Source organism: Microcaecilia unicolor, chromosome 10, assembly GCF_901765095.1.
Source record: "Microcaecilia unicolor chromosome 10, aMicUni1.1, whole genome shotgun sequence".
Taxonomy (NCBI): Eukaryota; Metazoa; Chordata; class Amphibia; order Gymnophiona; family Siphonopidae; genus Microcaecilia; species Microcaecilia unicolor.
In genome coordinates this window covers 215,287,164-215,307,204 of record NC_044040.1, presented here as the reverse complement: position 1 = coordinate 215,307,204, position 20,041 = coordinate 215,287,164, and the positions used below count along the sequence as shown (strand labels likewise).

The window sequence follows — 20,041 nt, the reverse complement described above, 5'->3', positions numbered from 1 at the left end:
CCAAAGCCCTAAATCAAGCTTGGCCCTCCCTCCCCCCCTTTTTTTTTTTAATCAAATTTCCCTGAACAATAGGGAAATAAAGTGAAACTGGGATGGCCAGATACTCTCAACTTTTTTTTAAACTTTTGTTGGACGACTTAGACTACCAAGAGCTGCAGGGTGCCCCCAGGGAGGGGAGAGAGATGATAGCCTACAACCATACAGGCAAGGGTCCAAGCCTGACCGCTACCCAGTCAACCAGGGACAGGAGCAAGGCTTAGGCTCAACCATGGTGCTCGGCCAAGAAAGTGCACATCGGGGAGCTAGGCCCAGGAACAACACCAGCCTGAACACCCTTACCATCTGCCGGAGGCATAGAAATACTTGAAGTTCCAGCAGAGCACCAGTCCTGGTGATGTTTTCTGTCTCTACCTCCACCTACTGGTGTGAAAGGGAACGCAATACTTGAAGTTCCAGCAGAGCACCAGTCCTGGTGATGTTTTCTGTCTCTACCTCCACCTACTGGTGTGAAAGGGAACGCAATACTTGAAGTTCCAGCAGAGCACCAGTCCTGGTGATGTTTTCTCTCTCTACCTCCACCTACTGGTGTGAAAGGGAACGCAATACTTGAAGTTCCAGCAGAGCACCAGTCCTGGTGATGTTTTCTCTCTCTACCTCCACCTACTGGTGTGAAAGGGAACGCAATACTTGAAGTTCCAGCAGAGCACCCGTCCTGGTGATGTTTTCTCTCTCTACCTCCACCTACTGGTGTGAAAGGGAACGCAATACTTGAAGTTCCAGCAGAGCACCAGTCCTGGTGATGTTTTCTCTCTCTACCTCCACCTACTGGTGTGAAAGGGAACGCAATACTTGAAGTTCCAGCAGAGCACCCGTCCTGGTGATGTTTTCTCTCTCTACCTCCACCTACTGGTGTGAAAGGGAACGCAATACTTGAAGTTCCAGCAGAGCACCAGTCCTGGTGATGTTTTCTCTCTCTACCTCCACCTACTGGTGTGAAAGGGAACGCAATACTTGAAGTTCCAGCAGAGCACCAGTCCTGGTGATGTTTTCTCTCTCTACCTCCACCTACTGGTGTGAAAGGGAACGCAATACTTGAAGTTCCAGCAGAGCACCAGTCCTGGTGATGTTTTCTCTCTCTACCTCCACCTACTGGTGTGAAAGGGAACGCAATACTTGAAGTTCCAGCAGAGCACCAGTCCTGGTGATGTTTTCTCTCTCTACCTCCACCTACTGGTGTGAAAGGGAACGCAATACTTGAAGTTCCAGCAGAGCACCAGTCCTGGTGATGTTTTCTCTCTCTACCTCCACCTACTGGTGTGAAAGGGAACGCAATACTTGAAGTTCCAGCAGAGCACCAGTCCTGGTGATGTTTTCTCTCTCTACCTCCACCTACTGGTGTGAAAGGGAACGCAATACTTGAAGTTCCAGCAGAGCACCAGTCCTGGTGATGTTTTCTCTCTCTACCTCCACCTACTGGTGTGAAAGGGAACGCAATACTTGAAGTTCCAGCAGAGCACCAGTCCTGGTGATGTTTTCTCTCTCTACCTCCACCTACTGGTGTGAAAGGGAACGCAATACTTGAAGTTCCAGCAGAGCACCAGTCCTGGTGATGTTTTCTCTCTCTACCTCCACCTACTGGTGTGAAAGGGAACGCAATACTTGAAGTTCCAGCAGAGCACCAGTCCTGGTGATGTTTTCTCTCTCTACCTCCACCTACTGGTGTGAAAGGGAACGCAATACTTGAAGTTCCAGCAGAGCACCAGTCCTGGTGATGTTTTCTCTCTCTACCTCCACCTACTGGTGTGAAAGGGAACGCAATACTTGAAGTTCCAGCAGAGCACCAGTCCTGGTGATGTTTTCTCTCTCTACCTCCACCTACTGGTGTGAAAGGGAACGCAATACTTGAAGTTCCAGCAGAGCACCAGTCCTGGTGATGTTTTCTCTCTCTACCTCCACCTACTGGTGTGAAAGGGAACGCAATACTTGAAGTTCCAGCAGAGCACCAGTCCTGGTGATGTTTTCTCTCTCTACCTCCACCTACTGGTGTGAAAGGGAACGCAATACTTGAAGTTCCAGCAGAGCACCAGTCCTGGTGATGTTTTCTCTCTCTACCTCCACCTACTGGTGTGAAAGGGAACGCAATACTTGAAGTTCCAGCAGAGCACCAGTCCTGGTGATGTTTTCTCTCTCTACCTCCACCTACTGGTGTGAAAGGGAACGCAATACTTGAAGTTCCAGCAGAGCACCAGTCCTGGTGATGTTTTCTCTCTCTACCTCCACCTACTGGTGTGAAAGGGAACGCAATACTTGAAGTTCCAGCAGAGCACCAGTCCTGGTGATGTTTTCTCTCTCTACCTCCACCTACTGGTGTGAAAGGGAACGCAATACTTGAAGTTCCAGCAGAGCACCAGTCCTGGTGATGTTTTCTCTCTCTACCTCCACCTACTGGTGTGAAAGGGAACGCAATACTTGAAGTTCCAGCAGAGCACCAGTCCTGGTGATGTTTTCTCTCTCTACCTCCACCTACTGGTGTGAAAGGGAACGCAATACTTGAAGTTCCAGCAGAGCACCAGTCCTGGTGATGTTTTCTCTCTCTACCTCCACCTACTGGTGTGAAAGGGAACGCAATACTTGAAGTTCCAGCAGAGCACCAGTCCTGGTGATGTTTTCTCTCTCTACCTCCACCTACTGGTGTGAAAGGGAACGCAATACTTGAAGTTCCAGCAGAGCACCAGTCCTGGTGATGTTTTCTCTCTCTACCTCCACCTACTGGTGTGAAAGGGAACGCAATACTTGAAGTTCCAGCAGAGCACCAGTCCTGGTGATGTTTTCTCTCTCTACCTCCACCTACTGGTGTGAAAGGGAACGCAATACTTGAAGTTCCAGCAGAGCACCAGTCCTGGTGATGTTTTCTCTCTCTACCTCCACCTACTGGTGTGAAAGGGAACGCAATACTTGAAGTTCCAGCAGAGCACCAGTCCTGGTGATGTTTTCTCTCTCTACCTCCACCTACTGGTGTGAAAGGGAACGCAATACTTGAAGTTCCAGCAGAGCACCAGTCCTGGTGATGTTTTCTCTCTCTACCTCCACCTACTGGTGTGAAAGGGAACGCAATACTTGAAGTTCCAGCAGAGCACCAGTCCTGGTGATGTTTTCTCTCTCTACCTCCACCTACTGGTGTGAAAGGGAACGCAATACTTGAAGTTCCAGCAGAGCACCAGTCCTGGTGATGTTTTCTCTCTCTACCTCCACCTACTGGTGTGAAAGGGAACGCAATACTTGAAGTTCCAGCAGAGCACCAGTCCTGGTGATGTTTTCTCTCTCTACCTCCACCTACTGGTGTGAAAGGGAACGCAATACTTGAAGTTCCAGCAGAGCACCAGTCCTGGTGATGTTTTCTCTCTCTACCTCCACCTACTGGTATGAAAGGGAACGCAATCCTATTTTGTCCAGAATAGTGAAGCCGTGACACTAAGAAATGCCAACTTACGATAGCTATTCTATATTGGTATCTGGACACCCAGATCCTGTTACAGAATTCATATTTAATGCCCAGCATTTTGGCACACTTTGAAGGCAGATCTATAATGTATTTAAGCTCACAAGGCTGTTTTCCAAGCTGTTGAATCCAAACTATACTTATATCTATACCATAAACCACATAACACAACCACTGCTAGCACGTTACAAGAGTCAGCCCATTCAGCCATTTCGGTAGCAAAGAGTCATTTAACTGTATATTGTAATCGAGCCTACAAATCTTGGAAAACAAAAAAATTATTTTTAGAGTGATTGAATAGATAAGCAGTTTTGCAGAATACATGTTTTTCGCAGAAAAAAAAATAAGTCATGCTGGTTTTCCCTCTATCCCTGCCACTTACCTGCCTCCTTTATGTGCTTGTAAACATCATCACTTCCTGCGGAGGAATATGGTATGTCATCATGAGCCACAAAATCTATCTGCAACAGGAAGAACGGAAAGCCACAGGCACATCAGTCAACAGGGCAGGCCAAGGCACCAGTCAGGTGCAAACATGTAATTTAAGGCAGGTCACTCTCCTTTTAAAGTATGAGAGGAGCTCGGGGGGGAGGGGGCCAACACACACTTTAGCTGCTTGATTTCTATATTTATTTTCTGTACTTTTATTCACAAAACGGACGACCACTGCATTTGATAAGGGAAAGACAGCAAGAGCCAAGGTGTCCTGTGTTGAATCTTCCAGTTCTGTAACAGAATGCTCTCAACTTCAAGTCGAGAACCCTCTAAGTCAAACAAACTTCAACCGACTACCTCCGAGCTCTGATCAGTAGAGATTTTTAAACAGACCACAGATTTACATATTCTAATCAGAAAACAGAAAAAATTACTTTGGCTATCTTTGTTATCTGGTTATATTTCTAATTATGATCAGAGCCCTGGTTTCTGCTTTCCTCCATCTTTTCTTGTCTCTTTCCTCCATTTCTTTGTACCTTTGTTCATTTTATTTTTCTGCCTCTGTCCAGATTTAATTCATTCTTAACATAAGAACATAAGTGTTGTCATATTGGAACAGACAAGGTCCATGAAGGCCAGTATCCTGTTTTTCCAACAGTGGCCAGTCCAGGTTACAAGTACCCTGCAAGGACCCAAAAAAGTAAAATCAGATTTTATGCTGCTTATTCTAGAAATAAGCAGTAGATTTTCCCCAAGCCCATCGTCATAATGGCTTATGGACTTTTCTTTTAGGAAATTATCCAAGGGAGTAGCGTGATCAACAGGACACTTCCAATTAAAACCAAGGAGATGAAAGGTTTTAATTGGAAGTATCCTGTTGATCACGTTACTCCCTTGTCTCTACGACTTCCCCTTTGTAGCGGATCCAGTTTCTCCACTTTTGTGGCTGTCTTTTGTTAGGAAATTATCCAAACCATTTTTAAACCCCTGCTAAGCTAACTGCTTTTACCACATTTTCTGGTAATAAATTCCAGAGTTTAACTACACATTTAATGAAGAAATTATTTTCTCCGGTTTCTTTTAAATGTACTACTTAGCAGTTTCACTGTATGCTCCCTAGTTCTAGTATTTTTGGAAACAGCAAAGAAGCGATTCACATCTACCCATTCCACTCCACTCAGTATTTTGTAGACCTCTATTATCTCCCCTCAGCAGTCTCTTCTCCAAGCTGAAGAGCCCTAGCCGCTTTAGCCTTTCCTCATAAGGAAGTCATCCTGTTCCCTTTATTTTCATTGCCCTTCTCTGTACCTTTTCTAATTCTGCTATATCTTTCTGGAAATGAAGTGACCACAGAGTTGCACACAGTATTCGAGGTGCAGTCGCACCATGGAGTGATACAAAGGCAATACAACATTCCCATTCCTTTCCTATTGGCTTTCTTAGCCACCGCTGCACACTGAGCAGAGGGTTTCAACCTATCCAGTCTTCGATTTCCCTGTCTTTACTGCAGCAACGTACAGATTTCCATCTCGTTCCCTCATCTCTGCTTTCTTATCCCCTAGTCTTTCACTATTGTCTCCCCATCCTTCCACCCCATTCCTCCCCTTTCTCTCCCATCCTGCTTCTCCCCCCTTCCACCATTCTTCCATTGAGCTCCTTTAAATATTTTAACACATTTGATATTTATTTTATTTATTTTAGGTACATTTATACCCCACATTTTCCCACTAGAGCAAGCTCAATGTGGCTTACAATATTACAAAAGGTTACAATGCACGGAGGGTAATGACACAAAAGTCAGGACGGGAAAGAACATAAGGATAGTACACGTTGGATAAACGGGTATAGGCAATGTGAGGAAGGTGGAGACTGAGCATTATTTGGGGGGGGGATAAGCTTTCTCAAATAAAAATGTTTTTAAGGATTTCTTGAATAGCTGGTGGTCGTCAATCACTTTTAGATGTCTTGGTAGGATGTTCCAAGACTTTGGGCTGACGTAGGAGAAAGAAGATGAAAAGAGCAGTTTGTATTCAATAGACTTGCAGCTTGGGTAATGTAGATTAAGGTAGGATCGAGCAGTCTCCAAAGCATTTCTTGATGGTAGATCTATCAAATCTAGCATGTAGGCAGGGCCTTCCCCATATATTATCTTGTGAGTCAATGAGCAGATTTTGAAGGTAATACGGTCCACAATGGGGAGCCAGTGCAGATTAAGCCACACTGAGCCCGCAAAAAGGTGGGAAAACGTGGGATTCCAGGGCTCTGTCCTTTCCTGGTTCTCTTCCTACCTCTCCCTCCGCACCTTTAGTGTTCACTCTGGTGGATACTCTTCTACTTCTATCCCTCTGCCTGTCGGCGTACATCAGGGTTCTGTTCTTGGTCCCCTCTTCTTTTCTATCTACACTTCTTCCCTTGGCTCATTAATCTCATCCCATGGCTTTTCCTACCATCTCTATGCTGATGACTCCAAAATCTACCTTTCTACCCCTGATATCTCACCTTGCATCCAAACCAACGTTTCAGCGTGCTTGTCTGACATTGCTGCCTGGATGTCTCAACGCCACCTGAAATTAAATATGACCAAAAACGAGCTTCTCATTCCCCCCCCCCCCCCCCCAAACCCACCTCCCCGCTCCCCCCGTTTTCTATTTCTGTTGATGGCACTCTCATTCTCCCTGTCTCCTCAGCTCGAAACCTTGGGGTCATCTTTGACTCTTCTCTCTCCTTCTCTGCTCATATCCAGCAGACCGCCAAGACCTGTCGTTTCTTTCTTTACAACATCCGTAAAATCCGCCCCTTTCTTTCCGAGCACTCTACCAAAACCAACCATCATCCACACCCTTGTCACCTCTCGTTTAGACTACTGCAATCTGCTTCTTGCTGGCCTCCCACTTAGTCACCTCTCCCCTCTCCAGTCGGTTCAAAACTCTGCTGCCCGTCTCGTCTTCCGCCAGGGTCGCTTTACTCATACTACCCCTCTCCTCAAGACCCTTCACTGGCTCCCTATCCGTTTTCGCATCCTGTTCAAACTTCTTCTACTAACCTATAAATGTATTCACTCTGCTGCTCCCCAGTATCTCTCCACACTCGTCCTTCCCTACACCCCTTCCCGTGCACTCCACTCCATGGATAAATCCTTCTTATCTGTTTCCTTCTCCACTACTGCCAACTCCAGACTTCGCGCCTTCTGTCTCGCTGCACCCTACGCCTGGAATAAACTTCCTGAGCCCCTACGTCTTGCCCCATCCTTGGCCACCTATAAATCTAGACTGAAAGCCCACCTCTTTAACATTGCTTTTGACTCCGTAACCACTCGCCTCCACCTACCCTCCTCTCTTCCTTCCCGTTCACATTAATTGATTTGATTACTTTATTTATTTTTTGTCTATTAGATTGTAAGCTCTTTGAGCAGGGACTGTCTTTCTTCTATGTTTGTGCAGCGCTGCGTACGCCTTGTAGCGCTATAGAAATGCTAAATAGTAGTAGTAGTAGTCTCTTGTAATCAGAGGTGATATTGTGATGTCATAATGCCTCAGGCCACCAATAAGAGCCAACCTCATCAGTGATGTCACAATGGCTTGATTGTCCTATACTTGGCTCACTTTTATTACATAGCTCTTTGAGCAGGGACTGTCTTTCTTCTATGTTTGTGCAGCGCTGCGTACGCCTTGTAGCACTTGTAGGGCTATAGAAATGCTAAATAGTAGTAATAATAGTAAAATAAAATTAAAACGGAGAGGTTGAGCATGATCAAAGCGTGTTTTGCCTAAGATTAGCCTTGCAGCTGTGTTTTGAGCAGTCTGGAGCTTTTTCAGAATGAAATTTCGGCAACCAGCATAAATTCCACTGCAGTAGTCAATATGTGATAGTACCAACCAGTGAGTAAAGGTTCGGAAGAGCTCCCTTGGGAGGAATTGCCTGAGACGCCTCAATCACCACATGGAGTGGAACATTCTTTTTGTGATGAGCTTAGCTTGACTGTCGAGTAGCAAGTGATTATCCAACAAGACACCAAGGATTTTTAGACTTTGTGAGATCGGAAGAGCATAATCCTTTGTGATGAGCGAAGTCGGGATTATTTTATTATGCTGGGACGAAAGGATTAGACACTGCGTTTTGTCTTTATTGAGTTTGAATTGAAACGTTATAGCCCAAGAATCTACGATGGAAAAACTAGCAGGCTATTGCGTCAGATATTTCTGCTAGTGTGGATTTAAAAGGGATATAGATGGTCACATCGTCTGCATAGATGAATGGATTGAGGCCCAGTTTTGATAAGGTTTTTGCTAGAGGAATCAGCATGATGTTGAAAAGAGTAGGGGAAAGGGGTGAGCCCTGGGGTACTCCACAATAAGCTTTCCAATGCATAGAGATGACAGATTTGGCTTTGACGAGGTATGTTCTCTGGAACAGAAAGCCCTTAATCCAGTTAAGCACGTTACCGCCTATTCCAAATGTATCCAATAGATGAATGAGGAGATTATGATCCACCATATCAAATGCACTGGAGATGTCAAATTGAAGAGTAGTGGTGAGGTTAAAGGAAGACCAGGCTGAGGAGGGACAGGATAGGACAGGAGGGAGAGTGAGAGTCAGGAAGGGTGGAGTGGTGGGAGAAAGAGCAAAGGTTGAAGAGCAGAGCGAAGATAGGAAGTTTGTTTGCCAAGAGGCTGCAAGTGATAACACAGAAAAGACAGAGACAACAGAGTAGCTTATCTTCCAACCATACTCTTGGCCTGACAGTACTCTGTAGTCGGGGAAAAAAAGAGCATGGTCTTCAGGAGAGCGCGATTTACTCCACCTTCGCTCAGCGGAGTGGAGATGAGAGCAGAGGAGCCGAATGGCAGGAGTGGACTGGAGGTGACATGGGAACGAGGGGGTTCTGTGGAGAGGAAAGCATGCCTGACAAGAAGGGAGGCACAGTGGTCAGTGGGAATGGAGGGAGATAGGGGCACCAAGTGTGTTAGGGACACAGAAATGTAAGAAATAGAAGCTTCACTGAAGGACCAAATGGGAACAGGAATAGGTGCTGGAGGAGCAGGGCGAGGAGGAGAGGGGAGGTGAAAAGTAAGGAGATGATTAGACTAGGGAATGGGAAAAGTGAGGAGGGAACAGGAGGGGATGCGAGAAACGGATGTAAAGAAAATCAAGAACATTGCCAGCCTTGAGGGTATGAACGGAAACATGTTGTGTGAGACCAAGGTTGGAGGTCAGGGATTGAAAAGATGTACAGAGATCAGAAGGGGGCAGATCAAAATTGCAAAGGAGGAGTGGGTGAAAAACAGTGGAACATTCAGACGAAAAGCAGAGCTCGTAAACAAAGTAGAAAGAGGAGGGGATGATAGAGTATGGTGACAGAGATGAGAGGACGGAAGAAAGATGAAGGATAAGAACCTCAGATATGGAGAAGGGCTTGGTCGTACAAGGGGTCAGTTGGAAAGGGGGTGAAAGACACAAGTTCCCGCCCCCCCCCCCCCCCCAAGGGCAACGAAGATGGAGGGAAAGGTAATCTTCCCCCCTCATGGGTCTACTTCACATGCCGCCCCCCCCCCCCCCCCCCCTGCTTCTTCAGCCCAGCAGTGGCAAAACAATTTACAGTAGTCCCGGGGCCGAAGACTTCATACACAAAGTCAGTTATGCCGGTTCCATGCCCTCTCCCCCCACCAAAAACATCAATTTCTTGTTCCAGGGCAGGAGACCAGCTGAACCAACAGCGCATGTATGAAAACTGCAGTCCTGGGACTACTGTAAGTTATTTTGCCACTGTTGGTCGGGAAAAGCAGCAACAAGGGAAGGGAGGTAAGAAATGTCCTCTCCTAGGCGCCACATACCTCTTGAGTACTCTTTGGGATATGTGTACCGTGTATTTGAGAACTTCTTCTCAACCCACTGAGCCAGTCAGGTTTTCAGGATATCCCCAATGTATATATGCATGAGATACCAAGGAGGAAGTGCGTGCAAATCTATCTCAAGCATATTCATCGTGAATATCCCCCCAAAAATGACTGGCTAGTTCTGCCCCAAGGACTGGGTTGAAAACCAAACATAGTAAATGACGGCAGATAAAGACCACCACACAGGAAAGTGTTTAGGGTTGTACCAGCAGCTCCACGCAGGTTAAAACTCCCCCCCCCCCCCCCCCCCCACACTCTAAGCCTTTGTTTAGGATTGTATGTGCCACTCCGTGCAGGTTTATTCCCAACCTCAAACCTTTCGTGAAGTGTGAAAGTCTTGTAAGTTTTGCCTCAATTCCAACCTCATTTTATGAATGGATCCCACATCTTTTGAATTCTATTAGTATCTGAAATAAAAGTTGCTTTAAATTAAGAGACTAAGGAAGACAATATTTATGAAAATTTGGGGCGCTTATATAGATTCTCTGTCCCATAAGGGAAAAAGTTCGGTCTTAAACATGCTAGATCAGCAGACAAACACATAAGTACCAGACATCACGAACGGAAGATGAGGGAAGGGTGGGAAGGCAATATAGGTCTGGGAGGAGGGGAGTTACATAATAACATTGGAGGCAATCTGTCCCAGTAGCAGATTAACGAACAGTTGAATTTGGTTGCTTGAGATATCAATGGAGGTTAGGAGGCATATGTAATGTCTGCAATAAGTGGGATGTATTAAAACCTTTGAAGGGGTGGGGGATGGAGTTGGGAGGGGGGGAATAATTTTGATGATGTTAAAGTCACCATACTTGCACTTAATGTGTTTTGTCACATATGGAAATATCTTGAGATGTTGTTGTGAATTTTGTTATATCATCAATAAAAATTGTTGAAAATTAAATTAAGAGACTACATTTTACAGTATGTTTTAAGATCCCTACTGCGTATTATGTCTGTTAAATTCGTCAGGCAAAGTTAATGTACAAGAAAAAAAAAAAACTACACAGCTACATGGTTATTTTTAGTTGCAGTAATCACAATTTCCCACAAACAACTGTTGAGAGTCCTCAGAAACTGGCACTCTCGCTCCTGCAGCCAGCCAAAGTAGTGTGATGTCCAAAAACCTGTCACAAGAAAAGGTCCCAGCCAGGATACCATGGAACAGGCCAGAAATTCAATATTAACTAAGTATCAAGACCAGGTTTGCCAGATGGGAAAAAATTCCCCAGCCCAAGCTGCCCAACAGGCTATCTGAGGGGTGGGGGTAGGAGTGTGCTCTGCCTCCTCTTTCCTCCACGACGTGACGTGCAGCTACTCTCTGCTTTGCTCCTCCTCCAGTGCGTGATGAGGTCATCACGCACCTCGCCTTCCTATTGGTCAAATTTGGAACCAAGCCTCATTCTGTCTCCAAATTTGACCAATAGGGTGATGACAGTAGACAGCTGGAAGGAAGAACCTGCCGTGGCTGCCCAAAATAAAAAACAAACCAGCTCAAAAAGTTGCGACTGCCGGAAAGTGCCCTTGGTCAGCAAAAAAAACCCCCAAAAACAAAACAAAAAACTTGCCCAATTCCGCAGGAAAACTGCCGAGTTTGCAACCCTGATCAAGACTCCACGCCAGCTAAATTTCCAGTGATATTTATAACATATGAAAAATTCCGTAACAGCTGCTCAGATTGCTTATGAGTTTTCAGACACACAAGGTGCCCTTCGTAGTCAAACACAATGAACCAGACTTATCACGTCTCAAAGTCCAAGAAGCATCTTCTACACTTTAGTTCTAAATGGAGGAGTCCAGTTATTTCTCTTCATGAGTACATCAGTAATTTTACAGAGCAATAAAGTGCCTGTCAGCAGGTTTCATCCTACTAATCAGTTAAATTTAAACATAGGTAGAGGGGGGAGGGGTGGGAGGGGGATTTAAATGTAAGTTTGTAAAAAGCTTGATGATGGTTTAGGCAGATTGGTTTGAGAACTAAGTAGTGTATATTTTACATTTGTAATTTTGTATGGTTGCACGGCTTGGAGTTATGTATTGTGCATTATCATCAATAAAAAAGGTTGAAATATAAAAAGAAATGCCTGTCAGCAGGACGTTGACGCTTCTTACCCTGTGCTCCGCTAAGAATTCTGGCGTCAGTGTCCATGGAGCATTTCTGACAACTTCATCCACGTAACGGCAGTGTTGCACAGCATCATAGCGTTCGTGTTCATTCATCACCGTGAAGCCTTTCAGATTGTGCGTCAGCTCATCACTGCACACTGGGAACAGAGACACTTGATACAGCTCAGCTATCACACACAACCTGTCACGCATACACTAAATAGCTCCATCACAAACGTAACATAAGAAGCCAGAGCAGACGTAGATGTTACTGCTAGCCAACCTGGCATGTTGCTAGCCACCTCATACCAGGATTCTTTGGCAACTTCAGAATACCAGCTTCCCGGAGAACAATTTTCAAAGCCATTTATGCAAGTAAATAGTGATTTACATTCATAACTGGATGTCTGAAAGTTGCCCGTTTTTTTTTCTGCCCAAAAATGTGATGTTCCAGTTTAGGGGGAGGAAAGTTTTCGTAGAGATTGGAAAACAGATAGTTTCAAGTACACGCCATGTGTTTTCCCATAAAAGAATTTACCTACAAGGAAAGCAAATGCAACATTCATAGATCCTTTTCCTTGAAATGTGGTATAAAAGTCAATAGGTAAAAAATACCTTGACATGGTGGGCTCTTTTAATGAGCATTGTTGGGACAAACAAACAGAAAGGGTACGTAGGGGAGGGGAGGGGAGGGGAGAAAAAGAGTTTCTCTTTCAAAATCAATGCTTCAATGAATCATTGCAGCAAGAGCCCTGAAAATACTCTGTATATATTATTGCTACTATACAGAGCTGAAACTGAGGCAGTCATACTTTTTTTTTTTGTTACATTTGTACCCCGCGTTTTCCCACTCATGGCAGGCTCAATGCGGCTTACATGGGGCAATGGAGGGTTAAGTGACTTGCCCAGAGTCACAAGGAGCTGCCTGTGCCTGAAGTGGGAATCAAACTCAGTTCCTCAGGACCAAAGTCCACCACCCTAACCACTAGGCCACTCCTCCATATAGTTTCCCCTTTGCACATTGAGGCAGCTCAGGCCAACACAAATTCTCCATACCTCCCACAATGAGGTACGTGTTTGGGAAAAGGTTCTTCGCCTGCATCAGAGCCCGGGCATGTCCAGAGTGGAAGAGATCAAATATTCCATCAGCATAAACTCTCACCGGCCGGTCAGCTGGAACACAGAACAAGATAAATAAATCACTTCAAGTGAACACGGAAAAATATATATTTTGTATAGCTGAAGACATATGGTCCACAGCAAACACAGATTTGTTTTTATTGAATATTGCTTTGAATTACTTTGTAAAAAAAAGTCAATTCAAAAATCTGAATAAACCATAAAAAAGTCCCCCGATAAACAAAGAAGCCATTTTCTAACAAATGCATTGCACTGAGTTTTGAAAGATATTTTTGCACAACGCTTTTGAAGAATGGTTAAAAAAAAAAAAATGTGGTAAGGGGAGGGGGCACTACAGGGAAAAACATCACACACTGGTGTCTACAGGGGCAGCTCAAAGCACTCTGCTGCCCGAAATGATGGATGAGATGGTGCCTCCTCCCCTCCATCAAGGTCCCCAAAATAGAAGGGCCCTCTAAACTCTGGTCAGGAAGAAGGGTGATCTCATGCATACTCAGTGGGGAAACCCCCAAAAGCCCTCACTTTTTCCAGTCTCTGGTTTCTGCTTTTCTCTTTATTGTCTCCGTTTCTGTTCAATTACTATTTCTTTTCTCTTACGCTCCCTTTTTCACTTCTTCTCGTACATCCATCTCCAACAGTGATCCTTCACTTTCAGCTTTCTTCCATTTATTTTTCTGCCTATCAAACATATAAATGGCGAGTGACCGTACTCACTCGCAAATGCGCAGTAGAGACTTCCCTGTCTGTCCCGCCCCCGCGTCAATACATGATGACGGGGGGAGGGGGGGGACGGGGGGACAGAGAGGGAAACTGTGTGAAGGGGAGGGAACCACCAAGGTTGCCACCGCTACCCCCCCCCCTCCGGAGTCGCCGCTGCTGCCACCCCTCCACCTGGCCGTCTCTTTGCTATTCAACGTACATCTCCGCAGCAGGCAGATCAGCTGCCGTTGGCCTTCCTTCCCTGCCTGTGTCCCGCCCTCGCTGACGTTACGTCACACGAGGGCGGGACACAGGCAGAGAAGGAAGGCCGACGGGAGCTCAGCTGATCTCTGCCTGCTGCGGAGATGTAAGTTGAATAGTGAAGAGACGGGCCGGGTGGAGGGGCGGCGGGGGGGCGGTGAACTCGGGGGGAGGGCTAGTCCACTCACATTTTAGCCCTCATCATCTCCTTCTCTTACCTGGGAGTGCCTGCTTACATACTCAATGCCTGCCAGCCCTCTCCAATCTAGATGTCCTGTGTCAAAAGGGAGGACTAGGCCAGAAGATGCTTCTCAGGCCTCACACTGCCATTTCCTTTTAGTTTTGCAATTTCTCGGACGAGTTGTTGTTGGCCAGGTCTAACTCCCACCAACTGCATACCTCCCCTCCCACCTGAAAGTTAGGTAAGCCAACCACTTCACTCAATTCTAGAGGCCACTGCTGGGTGTCTGGATATGACAGCTGTATCAAAGGTTGTCTCACACCAGCTGTTTCGAACAGCCTGTCTGATCAGAGACACCAAGCCGAGTGTCACATCTTTGTAACAATTCTTTTTTTTTGAGTTTGTTAGACATTTAATCATTTCCTTGTTAAACCAAGTGACAAAGCGCTGAAATTCTGTGTCAGGTAAATATTTGTCCTGCACCCTACATTCCAAAATCAGGGAATGCTATAGGATGGTATTTCTCAAGCCTGACCCTCCCCGTCCGCCTGCTCTCTTGTTTTAAATAAGAGTATTGTTTAAAGGTAAGTGTTTTAATGAGAAAATGAAAGGTTTGTCTATGCAACTCCCTTCCCAGTGCTGGACCACTGATTGTCTGGGTCCATGCTATTCCAAAGCACGTGTCCAAAGTACTGTAAGAGTACATAAGTACATAAGTAATGCCATACTGGGAAAAGACCAAGGGTCCATCGAGCCCAGCATCCTGTCCACGACAGCGGCCAATCCAGGCCAAGGGCACCTGGCAAGCTTCCCAAACGTACAAACATTCTATACATGTTATTCCTGGAATTTTGGATTTTTCCAAGTCCGTTTAGTAGCGGTTTATGGACTTGTCCTTTAGGAAACCGTCCAACCCCTTTTTAAACTCTGCTAAGCTAACCGCCTTCACCACTTTCTCCGGCAACGAATTCCAGAGTTTAATTACACGTTGGGTGAAGAAAGATTTTCTCCGATTTGTTTTAAATTTACTACACTGTAGTTTCATCGCATGCCCCCTAGTCCTAGTATTTTTGGAAAGCGTGAACAGACGCTTCACATCCACCTGTTCCACTCCACTCATTATTTTATATACCTCTATCATGTCTCCCCTCAGCCGTCTCTTCTCCAAGCTGTATAGCCCTAGCCTCCTTAGTCTTTCTTCATAGGGAAGTCGTCCCATCCCCGCTATCATTTTAGTCGCCCTTCGCTGCACCTTTTCCAATTCTACTATATCTTTCTTGAGATGCGGCGACCAGAATTGAACACAATACTCAAGGTGCGGTCGCACCATGGAGCGATACAACGGCATTATAACATCCTCACACCTGTTTTCCATACCTTTCCTGATAATACCCAACATTCTATTCGCTTTCTTAGCCGGGGGCTCAGACTTCCCTTCTCATGTGACTGTTTCACCGTTAAGTCCCACTTCTGTTAAAGTGCTTAAATGCAGAAATTATATCTTGGAGCAGACAAGCAGAGCATCTCTGGAAAGCATCTCAGTTGCATCACACGTGCAGAGGAGGAGGGGGAGCAGTTTTGAACTTCTCAGCACGTAGGCTATTACGCCTGCCAGAATCCTGCACATAAAACAAAACCTAAAAAATTCTGTACAAAAAAAATTCAAAATTCTGTGTGCAAAATTTGCAAGTTTGTTATAATTTAAACAAAGACCCCCTCCCTGTACAGAAATACCATCGATATTTCTTCCATCCCCCCCACCCTGCACCCATAGCATCCACCTTTTTTTCCAGCCCCCCATGCACCCACATACCACCCATAGTTTTTCTCCAGCCCTGCACCCACACATAGCGTCCACCCGCACTCACTAGTGAGCTACGATGAGGAGGATCTGCAGTGGGACTACCTCTTCGGGGGCAGGAAAGAACTCCACTCTTTCCTGTCCGCTGCAGCTGCTCTGGGCTGGTACCACTACTTCTTCCAAATGGCCGCCGAGACTTTCTGCGGTAGCCTCACACAATTACTGTTTGACGTCTTGGCAGCCATTTTGAAGTGGCGGTACCAGCCCAGAGCAGCTGCAGCGGGCAGGAAAGAGTGGAGTTCTTTTTCTGTCCCCAAAAAGGCAGGAAAGGAAGGCCCGGGGAAGGCCCGTCAAAGCTTGGGGAGCAGTGGGCCAGCTAGCCAGCCAGCCACCATTCCTGCGGTGAATGGTAGATTCTGCAGGAAAAATGGCAAATCCTGCAAGGCTAGAGAATTCTGCATTACACAGTTGTGCAAAATTCAGGCAGGAGTAAGCTCTATCACTGTAGGCTCCCATTTAAACAAGTGAGTGTGGTCAACAAAAAGAAGCCCCCCCCCCCCTTCCATAGGTCCGACTGAACTCACCATGTGTTCCTCGGACCGCCTCTTCCATTGTTACCCTCACATATGGCTTACTGTAGTCAACCTCCAGCTCATCAGAAAATGGAGCTGGCTCACTCAGAGTCTAGTGTGAAAAAGGAAAAGAAATTTTACCTTACAAACTATCCAATTAACCCTCTGGGCTGAAATGCTCCAAAAAACAAAGTGTAGCTACCGCAACATGCGATTAAAAAGGAACCTTTACTACTCTAGATGCAGAGTCCTGCTATAGAGGGAGATAGATCAGTCTCCATTCAGACCCCTCGCTTCCCGTCGAGAATATGTCCCTGGGAAACAGACCAGCTCTCCTTCTCTCAGGACAGAAATCCCCTCCGTACCCCTGAAGAAAGTTCCAATTCTTCAGTGAAATGTACCTTACCTTTTGCTATGAGCACAACGCTTTACATTTTCTGTGCACTACTGTCCCCTTGTGGCTTTCTTCAGTCAATGTTAGATATTTTTTCACAAGGTGCCACTAAATAGATTTGATAGGGTAAAGGAAGAGACAGCAGCAACTTTTCTGACTCAAGTATAATAAACATTTGCCTTGGGTGTGTGTCTGTGGGGGGCTTTGGGAAAGCGTGTGCCTATGTGTCTGTCTGGGAGGGGTGAGGGAGGGTACGTTTGAAAGGAATGATTCCCTAACTGCTGTGTTTCAGTGTGTCACTGTTTCTATGTCGCAGCTACTGAGATGTTTCTCCCACAGAAATGCACTGGGGCCATTTTTCACCAGGGAACCTCAGGTCCGATCTCTTTTACATGGGCACAGGATTTTTCTCCCAAGCCAAATCTGGTTCCTGTTCTATAAACATTTCAAAGAGTTATTTTGGCCTTGGGTAGGCAGATGGGCTGACATTCTAATGTATAATTTCTGACATTATGTTAGGCTGGAAAGGTTGGAAAGGAAGTCTAACAAAATTACAGGAGGTTGGTTTTTTTTTAATCCATGCCATGGCGGAGCCATGATTAAGTTCAAGGCTTGTATGCTACTGAAGGCAGCTTCTAAGCAGCAAATTTGCCTATGCTAGTAAGATTAGCCAGCACATGACCTTTGAAAAAAAGCAACCCTTGAACGAGGGTCATAACCACAGCTATGATAAGGAATCAAATAGGGTATGTCAGCAGGTGACTATGTACCCTAACAAGGCCAGTCCGACGTCAGACTCAAAGCAGGAGCATCAGAGACTATTAGAGAGCCGGTACTCAAACCAGTCAGAAGAAACTCAGGTACCACTGAACACGCTTCGGGATATCTGAACTTTATCACAAATGTCAGTCTGCAGTCCCACAATTCACAGCATGACACGAGTAAAAATCCCAGACCAACTCACTCCAGAAATCAAATTATTATGCAGGTGAACTCTGAAGATCTGGATCAGCTTCACTCAGAGATAAAATGGTACCTCAGAGATCTCTAAGCAGCTGATTTTAAGCACATGCTTTACACTGCACATGCAAAGAACTGAGGGCCAGATGCACTGAACTTAACGAGCCAGCAACGTGGTTTTTAAGCCAGTTTAGCGCGCAAGTAGTAAACAGGGACATGCACAAAAAGGGTTCTCCGAGCCATTTTCCTGTCACGGTAGCAGCTAACGAAAACGGAATGCAAATGAGCTAATTACTATTACAATGTGAATGCGATGCGATGCGATGCAGTACCATTTCCGACCCCATGCACCGTGGAAAACCTAACGGGAGGTCTGCACCTCTCGTTGGGGCTGCTGTGAGAGGGACCCAGGCAGAGGAAGACGCCCATCGCAAAAATCGGAAGAAAAAAAAAAACGTCCAAGTGCTCGTCAGGGACGTCCTTTCAAGTGCCTAACACTTGGACGTCCTTCACTCAAAAAAAAAAAAAAGGACATCCCTGACGAACACTTGGACGTTTGTTTCTTCAGATTTTGTGATGGGCATCCTTCTCTTGGACGCGTTTTTCTTACAACTAAGGTGCCCAAACCTCTCTCAGCCAATCACAGCACGTTTAGCTGTCACTGGTGTCAGCTAAATGCGCTGTGATTGGCTGAGAGAGGCATAATCGAAAGGGACGTCCAGTTTTGATTTGGGTGTCCTCGCACGTCCCAATCCCCGATTCTCTCTTTCTAGGGTCCCGCTCTCTCCTGCGCAATGCCCGGCAATTTATTGGTTGTAGATGGCTATTATACACGCAGCTTGCCTGCGTGTATGAAGCATTCTTTGGCATGCGCAGAGCAGCCAGCATAACGATTGGCTGCTCTGCGCGCGCTCAGCTGGCCGACTGGCTTCCCCTCCTTAGGAAGGAAATCGCGTGCAAATGAGCTAACAGCGAGCAGCTCATTTGCATGCGATTTCCTTCATGCATGCCCGTTTTTACTGATTCGCTAAGGGATCGGTAAGGGAAGGGTTCTTTCCATGGAGTTAGTGAATCTGGCTGTGAATCGTGCCAAATGATAGAAAGTCACTCCTAGAACTGATCATGGTATTGCTTTTACACAAGTAGTCTTCAAGGGAAGGTTCTGGGATTATTCCAGGAGCACCGTACTGGGAATGAACAAACAATTAGAGAAAGTCTTGCAGCTTACATAGAATCCACTACGGCCCAACAATACTCTGCAACACGTTATCTTTCTAATAATTGAGTTCATAATCTTCTTAAAACTACAAAATAAAACTAAACTTAGCAAAAGCCAGTGGTAGGGCTGATTTTGCCTCCTCCCCCCCCCCCCCCTCCATGAATGTGGCCATAGACAGAAGTATGTATGCAAGGCCGCCGCTTGAAGTCTCGGTGGCAGCAAAAGGCTCACCGGCAGCGGGCAGGAAAGAGTGGGTATCTTTCCTGCTCTGAAGAAGCCACAAGACCACCAGGGTGAATTGAGGTACGTGTGACGAGGGCACCCTGAGGCTCGGGGAAGGAAGGCAAAGCTCGGATGCCTAAATTTCTGCGAGAACCTTGCAGGACCTGGGTCCATCCCTGCGGGATCCCTGCTATCCCTGTTCAGCTCTCTAATCTGAAAACCTCCAGACGTAAGCCACCAGCAAAGTTCAAATGACCAAATGGACCAGGAGCAAATCACTCATAACCAGAAACTGGAAAGTGTGTCCATCCACCTGCTGGAGATAGAAAGTACTGAGCAGCTGGACTGGATTATCGAGAGATGTCTCAGCTCAGCTTTCAGTTATCTCCACCTGCTGGTTGATGGACATAGCTAGCCCACAGGCTCTGGAATACTGGGAAGCTATTTAAAGGAAGGAGGAATTAAACAGAGGATCACCAAATATGATGGAGAGCCTGGATTGTGTATATTATTGATCAGCCTATTTTATGTGGCAGTAGCAAGAGCTACGTCAACTGTAAGCTTGGCAAGACTGCGCTGGTATTTCAGCAGATGTGCCAAATAGGTAATCAACATTATGGGAAATATTAAGCGGTCTAAAGCCAACTGCAACTGCCAACTG

At 46.0% G+C, this 20,041-nt stretch overlaps 2 protein-coding genes across 4 annotated transcripts in view; both read right to left on the bottom strand.

Annotated features, from left to right (window-relative positions):
- Window positions 1–20,041, bottom strand: part of LOC115478491 (choline-phosphate cytidylyltransferase A) — a 49,053-nt gene that overhangs the window by 9,104 nt on the left and 19,908 nt on the right. For all 3 annotated transcript variants that reach the window (XM_030215858.1, XM_030215859.1, XM_030215860.1), the window contains 4 exons: window positions 16,598–16,697; window positions 12,988–13,104; window positions 11,938–12,089; window positions 3,882–3,960 (listed from right to left, as the gene is read on the bottom strand). In XM_030215858.1, the coding sequence (XP_030071718.1) occupies window positions 3,882–3,960; window positions 11,938–12,089; window positions 12,988–13,104; window positions 16,598–16,697 (448 nt within the window). The remainder of the gene's footprint in view (window positions 1–3,881; window positions 3,961–11,937; window positions 12,090–12,987; window positions 13,105–16,597; window positions 16,698–20,041) is intronic.
- On the bottom strand, window positions 98–3,566 carry LOC115478490. The gene is made up of 2 exons (XM_030215857.1): window positions 3,415–3,566; window positions 98–3,333 (listed from the first exon to the last, which is right to left on the bottom strand). Exons 1-2 carry the CDS (start codon window positions 3,557–3,559, stop codon window positions 263–265), a joined length of 3,216 nt encoding a protein of 1,071 aa, XP_030071717.1. The 5' UTR covers window positions 3,560–3,566; the 3' UTR covers window positions 98–262.

Coding starts and splice junctions, on each gene's coding strand:
- LOC115478490 (XM_030215857.1), bottom strand. CDS start 3,559: ATGCTGGGCATTAAATATGAATTCTGTAACAGGATCTGGGTGTCCAGA. Junction 3,334..3,414: donor GTTCCCTTTCATACCAGTAG/GTGGAGGTAGAG, acceptor TCACACCAGTAG/GTGGAGGTAGAGAGAGAAAA.